At 47.5% G+C, this 12,678-nt stretch overlaps 1 protein-coding gene across 3 annotated transcripts in view; it reads left to right on the top strand.

Moving 5' to 3' along the window:
- Positions 1-12,678, top strand: part of KCNN3 (potassium calcium-activated channel subfamily N member 3) — a 166,050-nt gene that overhangs the window by 141,888 nt on the left and 11,484 nt on the right. For all 3 annotated transcript variants that reach the window (XM_031653347.1, XM_031653348.1, XM_031653349.1), the window contains one exon: positions 3,493-3,603. In XM_031653347.1, coding sequence (XP_031509207.1) covers positions 3,493-3,603 — 111 coding nt within the window. The remainder of the gene's footprint in view (positions 1-3,492; positions 3,604-12,678) is intronic.

Here is a 12,678-nt window from a genome sequence, read left to right as displayed (position 1 = left end):
GCGTGTTCACCCCGTCCCAGCCACCCTCCCTCCGTGCACTCGGTGCTCCCTGCTCGCCCACGTGCCTTGGGAAGTTCCAGCTCATCAGAAGTAGACCCCATCTCCTCCCCTCTCCCCACAGAACTGGAAGTCGGACAGAGCAGATCCAGGGACTCTAGTTGTGTCCCCTGTGGTTCAGGACTTGGCATATCTGAAAGCAAAAGGCTGAGTCATGGCTCTTCCCCCCAGTCTGACCCCAGGGAAGTCATAGCAGCAGCTGTTTACCCTTTCCCGTCCTGCTTCCTCCCTCCTCACACACCCCCTCTGCCCACCAGCCATTTCCAAGATTCCACGGTTAGCCAGGCCCTCAGCGATTTGTCTCTTAAAACTAACCTGCATCACTGCCACGTGATACAGCACTGCCAGGCTGCCCCTGTGGCCTGTCAGACTATTAACTCACCTAAGTGAAAGGGCCCAGCATCCCAAAGGGGACCCAGGGGACAGGCGAGTCTTATACCAATTGAAGATGGACACAGCAGGGTGGGATCCCTTGGCACTTCCTTCATGTCCTCTAAAGGGCCAAAATGGACCATTGACTTCTGGCTCAAGCCTTAGGCTCGTTGTTCTTCTTTCCTCTCTCAATCCCATCAGCCCATCATTTTTTCTTATTCCTCAGCCTCCTCCTTCTCTCTTTACCCCCCTGACCCTTGCTGTTTAGGATGCAACACAACTTGTTCCCCATCTCATTCTCTGCCCAGCTTGACCTCTCCCTGCAACCACCTTCCTTCTCTTCTCCCCTCTCCTTCCCTTCCCTTTCCTTCCCTTCCTTTCCCTTCCCTTCCCTCCCCTCCCCTCCCCTCCCCTTCCCTCCCCTCCCCTTCTCTTCTCTTCTCTCTCCTCTCTCCTTCCCTCCCCTCCCCTCCTCTTCTCTCATGTTCCCATTGTCTTCTCTCCCTTCTTCATTTTCCCTCCCCACACGCCGCACAGTCTGCAGAGGCTCAGCAGTCTAGGCTTCAGCATTCCTCCACGACTTTCTGAAGGCTGCTGATGTCTGGCCCCATCTTTATGAGGTTGCCTCTTAATCCAGGTTAGGTGTCATTACTGGTGACTGCCCCAATTACATCCAGTCAATGGAAAAATGAAGCTGAGAGCATCCATTTAAGTTGGAATTAAGGGTTAAGAATGCAGCATCCTCTACAGAGGTACTTACAAGGGAGTCATGACATCTTTATGTTGAAAGAAACTGGGAAGTGCCATCTAGTCCACTGTCCTGCCTCCAGAGAGAAATTTATCTTCCTCGTGTGAGACAGATGGTTCCTTAGATAAAACACTGTAGTTTCTAATTAAAAGCCCCCCTGCATTCAGCCAGTTAAAGTGCGGGCCATGGCAGGAGCTGTGAAACACCCCATCTAGACCCTGGAAATTTGGAATGGTGGATGATTGATTGTTGTGATTACATTCTCAAAGTAGCATGGTGCAGGGAAGCTCCCTCTTCAGGCCCATTGGACCTCAGCTTTCAGGGATGATTTAAGTAGAGTTTTGCTTGGGCCCAGCAAGAGGAGGGAGAATGGAGCCTGGGGAGAACCCTCTCCATCTGATGTTCCATTTTTAATGCTATGATATAGCCCTCTTTTTAGGCTTTCAGCCCAAAGTACTTTTGGAACTCCATATAAAGGAGAGGGATGACACTCTGTCCGGTGGAGGGGAAGGGAGCACACATCTTCCCTCTAGGATGGCTTCTTTTAAGCTATTTTTTGCTTTTGGAGGCCTGGCTAGATTGATTACAGCTACAGACCAGGCTGTGCAACTGCCCAGATCCTTTGAAAACTGGGCACAGAGTCTCCTGTAAGTCACAGAAGCTGAAAAAACACAGCCATCCTTGAACAAAAGAGGAAAATGAGGTCAGAAAAGGAAAGTTCACACAGACTTGGTTCTTTTCACTTTGTGAAAAGGCCAACCAATGTACTGAGAAACACTAGATTGTTTTAATGGGGACCCTTGTGGGAAACGAGGAGAAAGCATTGTGAACTTCAACCACATCGAAACTTCACACAGGCTAGCCTTTGTCAGCCTGTGGGATAAAGAGAGAAAGAGATTCTAAAAGAGAGAGTAGGGAATGGATCCACCCATATGCATTCCTTCCAAGTCGGTTATAGATTATAGTACCTTTGAAAAACATTCTTTTCTGCTTCTCACACATTTTGTAAGACCTGATGAGCCAAAAATGTTACTGACAGATTCCTTCCAGTCTGGGACCTCATCTGCTAGACTGGGTTCTGTAGCAACTAGAATTACTGTTTGACATCTAGGATTCAGTTGTTGGCTTTAGTAAGTTCATCATCTCTTTCCATGAGTGGTGGTCAGGGCAGCGCAGGGCACAGTGTGCAGGTAGAGGGCGATGGTCTCTGATGAGAGTCCGCTTGCAGAAGGAGGGGGCTGATTCCCGCTGCCTGCCAAAGAGCCAGGGGAGTAGTGAGTCTTCGACGTCCCCCTGTGCTCACAAGCCAACCAAGAAGCCCAGCGAAGATGATTTTAAAATGTGTCGGGAGAATGTTGGAATGTGCAGGGAATTCCCTGCTTATTTCCCAGACAGTCAAGCATGCACCCAGAGGATTAGGACAGAAAAAGTGAGTCTCACCATTCTTGGGGCTCAGCAGAGCCTGCTTCCTTGCCCACCCTTTCCCGGGCTCCCCTGGCATGGACCTACCGAGCAGACTAGGATCGCTGTTCCGGGAAATCCCAAGGGTCTGCTGCAGGCTCACTTAAAATCCTGGTTTTGATCTAGCAGAAGTGGTGTTGTGTTTAAAATCTCTGCATGGTGGTGAATTCATGAGCCTCCTGGTGAAGGCAGGAAGGAACCGATTCCTTGTGCTGAGTCATAGCGTAAACCCTCAGGTGAAAAAGCCCAACCGCAGAGCAAGCACAGTCACTGAGTGCATGTGTTCGTGCCAACCTGGGTACCCTCTGTGAAACAAGCCCTGGGGAAAGGTATTGGCTCTTCATTAGATTGTTTTCAGGAACACTCTCAGCCACTGGCAGGTGTTCCATCTGCACCCAGCTGATGTCCTGCCTGCCTTCCTCCTGGGCCCGCTGGTCTAGAGCTGGCAGTGGGATGGAGACCTGCCTGAGGGAGAGAGGGCCCGTGTGTGCTGGCCCCTCTGTCTTCCGCTACACAGCTTGGCAGGTGGCCAGGTGCTTATCTGTTGGTTAAACCCCCCAAAGTCTCAGCACCACCCAGCATCCTTCTCCATTGAAACTGGCTAGCTCAGCCTCCCAGAAGTCAGCTGCAGAGCACAACCCAAGGGGCACTGCAGACCCCTCTGTGGGTCAGGACATCAGAGTCCTGACAGATTTCAACAGATTTTGTGGCTTGGTCATGACCAGCCAGAGAGCTCGAGTTCCCACTCCACTCCCAGGAAATTACCCCCGTGGGCGCCAGGCGTGTTGAGTCTCTCGTCTTGCCTCTTAATGATGTGTTCTTTCCCCTCTGGTCCTCTTGATGTCCCCCCACAGGGTGCAGGCTGCACTGCCCTTGTGGTGGCCGTGGTGGCCCGAAAGCTGGAACTCACCAAAGCAGAGAAGCACGTTCATAACTTCATGATGGACACTCAGCTCACCAAGCGGGTAAGATGCTACACAGCCATGTCTTATGGGGGACTTAACACCACAGTGGAAGCCAATGAGAAAGCAAATGGTCCGCCAGGTGCTCACGCCTGTAATCCCAGCACTTTAGGAGGCCGAGGTGAGTCGATCACAAGGTCAGGAGATCAAGACCATCCTGGCTAACACGCTGAAACCCCATCTCTACTAAAACTACAAAAAATTAGCTGGACATGGTGGCGGGTGCCTGTAGTCCCAGCTACTCAGGAGGCTGAGGCAAGAGAATTGCTTGAACCCGGGAGGCGGAGGTTGCAGTGAGCCAAGATTGCACCACTGAACTCCAGCCTGGATAACAGAGTGAGATTCCATCTCAGAAAGAAAGGAAGAAAGACAGAAAGGAAGTGAGAGAAAGAGAGAAGAGAAAGAAAGAGAGAAAGAAAATGGTCATGTCGTATGGGTTTGCACCAGGCTTTTAAAGGGCATGTTTGAGGGAGCCCCAGACACAAAATGGAAACAGCATCTTCACACGATGGGTTTCTGCCTTCTGTTCGATCGCTGTGCATGGTTCAGGCAGCCAAATAATTTTCCTGGTAATTTAATTAATAGCCTACAATGGTATAACCTGCCCCTTTGCCTGATGAAAATCACCCAGTATGAGGCAATGTTTTTTGTTTATGCTCAAATATTTTCAGGATTCTCATTAGGAAGGGCAAAACTATATTGAAAATGTACCTAAAACTATAAAAGTATATTGAAAATGTACCTCGGCCGGGCGCGGTGGCTCAAGCCTGTAATCCCAGCACTTTGGGAGGCCGAGGCGGGTGGATCACGAGGTCAGGAGATCGAGACCATCCTGGCTAACACGGTGAAACCCCGTCTCTACTAAAAATACAAAAAACTAGCCGGGCGTGGTGGCGGGCGCCTGTAGTCCCAGCTACTCGGAGGCTGAGGCGGGTGAATGGCGTGAACCAGGGAGAGCACTACAGTGAGCGAGATCAGCGCCACTGCACTCCAGCCTGGTGACAGAAGACTCCGTCTCAAAAAAAAAAAAAAAAAAAAAAAAAAAAAAAAAAAAAAAGAAAAAATGTACCTAAGTCCTAATCCTTTAAAAAAAATCATTTAAAGAATCATTCTAGGCCAGGCATGGCGGGCTCCGCCTGTAATCCCAGCACTTTGGGAGGCTGAGGCAGGTAGATCACGAGGTCAAGAGATTGAGACCATCCTGGCCAACATGGTGAAATGCACCGTCTCTACTAAAATACAAACATTAGCTGGGCGCGGTGGCAGAGGCATGTAGTCCCAGCTACTCCAGGCTGAGGCAGGAGAATCACTTGAACCCAGGAAGTGGAGGAGTTGCAGTGAGCCGAGATCATACCACTGCACTCCAGCCGGCTGACAAACAGACTCCATCTCAAAAAAAAAAAAAAAAGGAATCATTCTGGTAGAGCCCACATTCCTAAATAAAATTGTTCATCAAAACGTCATCATCCAATTTTTCCCTTTTGGGTTTTCCGGGTAACGTTTCTCACTTGAACCATCACGCACGAAAGTAGTTATGGAAGATGAAAATCTGAAAATATGCAGGACTGGGTAGACCAATTTGCTGCTGAAAGTTGGATACCCCACTGAATTGTCAGAGACGAAAAGGCCCATTTAGAAGAGACAGATACAAGCCTTCCAGAATAACAGCAGGCCAAACGGGCAAGGCAGGAGTTGTTTATTCAAGGACAGCTTTTATGGAAAATTCTTTAGAACTACAGCCTGAAGGAAGGTGAGTAAGATGATTTCCTGCAAGACTGTCCTCTTTCTGAGACGAGGCAGAATTAAAACCCTGTGTCCATGTCTTGGCCTCCATAGTCTTTTTCATTTAGGACTAAAGTAGGTTAAGGAACCCATGAGCAACCAAATGTTGCTTTGGGTTTTTGAAAGCTACAGAAAATATTCAGTGATTAATGTTGCATCGCAGCAACAATGTGTTAGAAATAGAGACAAAGGCAGGAAGGAAGAACAAAAAGAGAGAGAGAGAGAAGAGAGAGGTAACCAGGGGAGCTGCAGTGGGCCTCGGGGAAGGCAGTGGGAGAGTGTGCAGTGGCCTAGGCCTCTCCAGTTTCTCAGCAGAATTATTTATGGTGTTTGATTGTTTGGTCTTTGATTACATTTATCGGATTTTGTAAAGAGCCTTCACAGATGTTAAAAGGAACTGGTACAGGCAAATATTCTTATGTTGTTGACATTCAAGTGTTTGTACTTGGTACATCACGGCCCTGAGCTATCAGCTGCACCAAAAAAAAGCCATGATTTGTCACATCACGATGGCAGTGATTGAAGGCTGTTACCACAGTAAGGCCTGCCGGGAACTCTGCCACTTGGCCACTCTCTTTCAGCCCCCTCTAATGATGGGTGCAAAAGTCATGCTCAGTACTGAGGAAATTACTCAAGTTATTGAAACACCCAAATGCAAATCCACTTGCATCTCTTTTCCTGAAGCAATTTACTGAGGTTTCACTGAATTGAAACTACATGCTGGAGTGAGGGCAGGGAGCTGTTCTGCCCTCCCAAGAAGCCCAGCCCCTACTCATAGCTGTTTACCAAAGGTAGAGACGTGCTTATTTCTCTGTTTATTCTGGTTTTCTTTTTGAAGCCAAGTATATTCTTTGTATTTGGTGTTATTCCTTTGTCCTCTCCAGTTTTCACCAAGTAAATCAGACGCTAAAGGAAAATAAAGCTGAGGAAAGCCAGCTCCTTTGTATGCCAGGAAAATAAACAATTTTTCTGCAATATAATTGTAGAAGATGAGACTGTGGTTGCTAATTTTAATCTTTCAAAAATGATTCCCTAACATCCTCCTCAATTCCACTTACTTCTTGAAAAGTAGGACTGAAAATCAAATCAACAAATATTTATTGCCCATCCATGAATGTAAGGTAGCTTTTTAATTGAATAACATCTCATTTTTCTGAGAACACTTAAATCTGTTGAAATGTCCCTTTAATATCTAATATCTTTTCTCAAGGAAATAAACAACACAGGAGGGATGGTTCTTACAGAGAGAAGATTTTCAAAGCTGGCAGGACTAGAACTTCTAAAGGTTCTTTTACATAACCTTAATTGAAACGAAACTGGATGTGTGCATCCTTGGCCTGCTCTGGTTTGAGCTGACTTTGAACTGCTCCCAAGAGAACCCCACCTTTCTTCCCTGGGGATGCCTAGCCTGCCCTCTGTCCTCTCCAAATGGCCCATTGTGTCCAGCCGGAGTGGCTCATTGGTCAAGAAGATGCTAAGCAACTGGGCGCGGTGGCTCACGCCTGTAATCCCAGCACTTTGGGAGGCCGAGGCAGGTGGATCACAAGGTCAGGAGTTTGAGACCAGCCTGACCAACATGGTGAAGCCCTGTCTCTACGGAAAATACAAAAATTAGCAGGGCGTGGTGGTGCACACCTGTAATCCCAGCTACTCAGGAGGCTGAGACAGGAGAATCACTTGAATCCGGGAGGTGGAAGTTACAGTGAGCTAAGATCCTGCCACTGCACTCCAGACTGGGCAACAAACAGAGACCTCTGTCAAAAAAAAAAAAAAAAAAAAAGAAATACTCTCAGATCAGACATGATCCTTAGAAACTCTTGGCAGACACAGTGGCTCACATCTATGTCTCACCAGCACTTTGGGAGGCTAAGTGAGGATAGATCTGAGGTCCGGGAGATGAGACCTTCCTGGCTAACACGGTAAAACCTCGTTTCTACCAAAAAAAAAAAAAAAAAAAAATTAGCCAGGCACAGTGGCACGTGCCTGTAATCCCAGGTACTTGGAAGGCTGAGGCAGGAGAATTGCTTCAACCCGGGAGGCAGAGGTTGCAGTGAGCCGAGATCGCGCCACTGCACTCCAGCCTGGGCAACTGAGTGAGACTCCATCTCAAAAAAAAAAAAAAAAAGAGATGCTAAGCTCAGTCTATTCATAACAGCTCAGTGAATTCTCAGAGAAAGATCCAACATGAAGGAGTGTATACTGTGGCATAATTTCAACCTCTTCGGAGTGGACAATTCGCAGATTTGACAGACAGATAAAAGCAGTCTCTTACTGGTATATGCAACCTTGATGCTTCAAACACCTAAGCAAAATGAAAAAGGAATTGTAGGTATTAATCATAAAAAATACCCAAATTGTTCTAGTATTTATTCATCCTGTCTTGCTCTAAAGGCTGCAGCCTAGCCTTTGCCATGAGAGCCAGCACTATTTTTATTTATTTATTTATTTGTGGGGAGGGAAGAGGGTCTGACAGCACTGCGTAAGAACTCAGTTTCTGGTTTTCTTGAATCCCGTGCTTATCTTCTTTCCTTGTATCAACTCTGGCAGCAACGTCATTTCTGTATTTAATTCAATCAGATCTTCCCACACTGACTTCGCAGTGTCGCTGCCATTGTTATTCTATAATTATAACTTATTGCTAACCTCTGGGCTACTAGATAAATATATTTAAGTACATGATTCACAGAGGGACTGGAAGAAAGATACTAGAGCCCCATTTTTTCTGCCACTCAGTGCTTCCATGTCCCCAACATTCTGTTTTATGTAACTAAACAGGTCCATCACAGAGGTCACTCCCTGGGTGCCACACTCTGTACTCTGGGGGCACCAAGATGGGTAAGAGGTGGTCCTTACCTCCATCCTTAACCTCTGGTGGCTGACTGCCCTCAGAGAGCACTTCTTATAAGAGGTAGAGTGGGCCGGGTGCGGTGGCTCACGCCTGTAATCCCAGCACTTTGCAAGGCTGACGTGGGCAGATCACTTGAGGTCAGGAGTTCAAGACTAGCCTGGCGACCATGGTGAAACCCCGTCTCTACTAAAAATACAAAAAATTAGCCAAGCGTGGTGGTGGGCGCCTGTAATCCCAGCTTCTCGGGAGGCTGAGGCAGGAGAATTGCTTGAACCCACGAGGCGGAGGTTATGGTGAGCTGAGATTGCGCCACTGCACTCCAGCCTGGGCGACAGAGCGAGACTCCATCTCAAAAAAAAAAAAAAAAAGCAGAGTGGGCTGCTATGGACACCCTTGGCTTGAGAGGCACCATGGACCGGAGATATTTTCTTTGTGATACCTACTCTCCACATCAAGCCACAGTAAGCAGAACCTTCAGACAGCACAGTGTGCTGAGGATCATATCTCCTTCTTGCTGCAAGGGTTTCTTGCCCCAAGTAGCTCATCCAAGTACACTTCCCCATGAATTCTATGAGTAAGACCAAAACGAAACCCACAACTTCCCTAAACTAGTTCCTTCTCCTAACTTCCCTAGTGTGCTCCTGACATGGTGTTCTTCCAGACTCCAGGCATAAAAACTTAGCACCATTTCTGACTCCTCTGGGCCCTGAACCCCACAGGGGTCTGAGCACTTTCTGTGTCTGATTCGACCTTGCCGTGGCTGTTCACGCATGCGCGCCTCTCCAGGGCCTCTGCCCCGTCACTCTTGAAGCCGCCATCTTCTGTCTTGCACTATCACAGCAGCCTGCTACCTGCTCTCCTCACTTGGGCCTCCCTCTCCCCAGTCATCCTGCACTCTGCTTCCCCATGGATCTCCTTAGACTCTCGGGCTTGCCTACATATTACTTCCTGCTCAAAAACCTTTAAGCAATTCCCCCACCTACAATCTCCTGAATGACACTAAAGACAACTTTTCTTTAATTACAGGCATATGCCAAAGTTTGATCATAATCTTGCTAGAAGAAAATTTTCTTCAGCAGCCTAATTCAAAGATTACTCTTAGTAGTGGTATTTCATAGGAAAAACAATGGTAGCCATTGTTATGCCAGATATAGAAGGTTTAGCTAAAGGACTGCTAATGGACAGCTGGTTGGGCTCAAGAGTGGATTTCCAGAACAAGTCTTTATCTCTTTATAATTGATCGGATAATCAATAGGGCAGTTATCAGGAATGCTAATTCTCCCCAGAAGAGGATTATAAATTACATCACACACAAGATTCTGTCCCAAACAGAGTGGGTACAGGTTTTTTTTTTAGCAACAGTCACAGAAATATTGTGTGTTTAAGCCGGAAGGACCCTCAGGGAAGAGCCACTCCAACACAGATGAGAAGACGAAGGCCCAGAAAGGGGTGAGGGGGCCCCGGGCCTATGCAAGATCCAGTTTGCTCTCAGACCATCAGGCAGGCAGCTTTAGGGTGGTTAGTTCCTTGGAACTCAGCGTGGGGTTAGGGTCCCAGGCCTGCTGAAGAGAAAAGCCAGCTTAACTCTACCCTAACTGAGTATCACATAAATAGCATTATTGAATTATCCACCACCCATTACCATATTGCTACAGGGAGAACCTCAAGCTCCAACTTTGAACAACGGAAATACATCTCCTCTCGCTCCACCCAATTTCCTGCCAGCCAGAGAGGTGGAGCTCCCAGTTCTAAGTGGTCAGTGAGGGCCTCCGGGTCAGGCCCACAGAGAAGCCTGTAAAGGGAGTGTGGAATAGAACAGAGGGGGGAAAAAGAGGAGGTACAAGCCGGGCGATGAAAGAGAGGGCAACCTGGGAAGCCAGAGCAAGTCTGTGGGGTGGTGATGAGGGGAGAGTGGGCTTGGCAAATGGGAAAGAGGAACCAGCCCCCTTCTCTAGTCCTGTGTGTGAAGGACACCTTCAGTCAAGGGCCGGCTTGCAGGTTCTCCGATAGTGATCTGATCCTCACTCAGCCTAGTTTCAACCTGTGTAACTCCTTCAAGTTACAGTCATGCACTGCAGAACAACGTTTCAGTCAATGATGGAGCACATATACCAGGGTGGTCTCAGAAGCCTCTAACAGAGCTGAAAAATTCCTCTCCCCTAGTGATTTGTGTTACCGTTGCCTACAGTGCAGAAATGTGCCATACAGGCTTGTAGCCTAAGAGCGATAGGCTACACCATACAGCCTAGGGGTGTAGTAGGCTGTACCATCTAGGTTTGTTTAAGTACAGTCTGTGATGTTCACACAGTGAAGAAATTGTCCAAGATGCATGTATTTAAGTCACACCCACTGGCCGGGCCTCCCTTTCCCTGTCTCCAACCTCCAAGTAGAATACTTCTCTGGCAAGGGTTCCTGGCAGCATAAAGGGCAGGCTAGTGATTTCTTCTCTGGGGGGCTCTGCTAATGGGACTCCTGGAATTTCCCAGGACTCCTGGGGCTGCTGGAGGCTTATGGTGCCCAAGAAAGGTGCTCCTTTCATCCCCCTTGTACTCCTGCCCCAAGCATTCTTGCTGCAACCGACAGCCCCTCTGTAATAGCAAGTAGCAGATTACCTGGGCAGAGAGGTGGCCAGAGCAAGTCATTGACATGGGATGCTATGGCCAAGAGCTCAAGGAAGTGATGTGTGTTCTGTTGTATGTTTTCTTGCGGGCTGGGGAAATTAGAGGGAAGGAAGCTGATGTTTATCGGAAGAGGAGAATATTAACAAAGATACCATGTATTGAGGCATATGGCCAGGGTCTGTGCTAATGTTTTAAGTATATTCTCATTTAGTCAACACAGTAATCCCGTTTCACAGATGCAGGTAGCACTTGCATCACTCTCTAGCCCCGGACCCTGCTTTGTTGTTGTGGTTTTTTAAATGCTTGTTACCTGATGCTATAATATAAACTGCATACCATCTTCTCCACAAGATTGTAAGTTCCATAAGGGCAGGAATGTTATTGATTTGTTCACTGTGGTACCCTTACTTGCTAGTACAATGTCTGGCCCATCACAGGTGCTCATTAATTGTTCCTCAAATGTATGAATAAAGAGAGTCTCATAGAGTTCAGTAGTGGGTCCAAGATAGAGCTCATGATCACATTTATTTGTCAAGTTTTTCTGAGGGTTAATAAAACCATGCAGACATACATGCTTAGCACAGATCCTGGCACATAGTAAGCACTCAGTATATGTTAGCTGTCACAGTAATTTTCAAGGTCTTCATTGGACCACTTTCTTGTCCAGGCCCATTAATTTTAGAGCCCTTCCTAAAGTGGATCATAGAGCCCATTCTCTGGTCCCACTCAGCGTGAAAGCAATTTTTTTGGTGGAGAGTTTCTGGGCTTGCAGAAAACAATCAGCCCATTTTGGAGGCAGGACAGCTGGACTTCCATTCACTTCCTCTCCTAACCATCCCCAAACCCAACCGATTGTGGCCAATGTTGAGCCACTCTTTCTGGCTTGCTGCTTTCATCTTAAGCCCTGCCCCCTCGCACTGCTGCACCCTAAGAGCGTCTTTTGGCCCTGGTGCCTCTGCCCACCAGGAGAGGTCAGGAGGTACCCAAGCCTCCATCAAGGAAGGGTGCATGGAGCCCTTCGGAGGCTCAGCAAATCTGAGGAAAGGCACATGACCTCATCTGCTCCTGACCCCAGCAATGCTTAGATCAATCAGCCAGGTGAACTGGAGGGAGACCCTGGCCACAATAGCATTTACCGTCCACCTGGGAAAGCCCAGTGCAGTTAAAAGCCTATTTCTTTTTCTCTCGCAGATATTGATCTACTTAGCTTTGTGCCAGACTGTTTGCTGGTAATTAATTTCAGAGTCAGTGCAAGGGCTGGCAGTTAACATCACTTTCCCGAATGCACAGCGGCCTCCCTCCAAACTCATAAAGATGATGTGACTGCCTCTGTCAGCTACCCGGGCTGTGCTGTGACTTCAATATCTTACATTTGGGCTGACTTTAAGTGCAGGACCTGGACTCCGTGTTCTGTCACATTGCTAAGTAAGGGCCATGATGATTAAAAAAAAAAAAAATCCAATGTTCTTTCCAATTCCTTGATCCTGGAAAACAGGAAATGATTTTGTTTGTCTTTCCTTCAGTCCACATGAAAACCTTCTGCTCTTCCTGGACCTGGCTCTTGTTTTGACTTTGCCATTAGCTAGCTGTGTGATTCTGGCTCTCACATCCCATCTCTGAAGTGGTTTCCTCATATGTTCAATGAGGGGTTTGAGCTAGATGATATTAACTAATATCTGTACGGTACTTTACATTTTATGCAGCATTCAAACCCACACTGACTCAGTTTGCCATTTATAATTGTCTAGTCTTGGTCTGTGTCTCGGTTTCTTTGTCTGAAAAATGTGGATAATGTTAGCACCTCCCCGATGGGGTTGTGGTAAGGAT

The sequence above is a fragment of the Papio anubis genome, chromosome 1 (genome assembly GCF_008728515.1).
Source record: "Papio anubis isolate 15944 chromosome 1, Panubis1.0, whole genome shotgun sequence".
NCBI classification, from domain to species: Eukaryota; Metazoa; Chordata; class Mammalia; order Primates; family Cercopithecidae; genus Papio; species Papio anubis.
The sequence above is the reverse complement of the archived record's forward strand: the minus strand, read 5'-3'. Positions and strand labels throughout refer to the sequence as shown.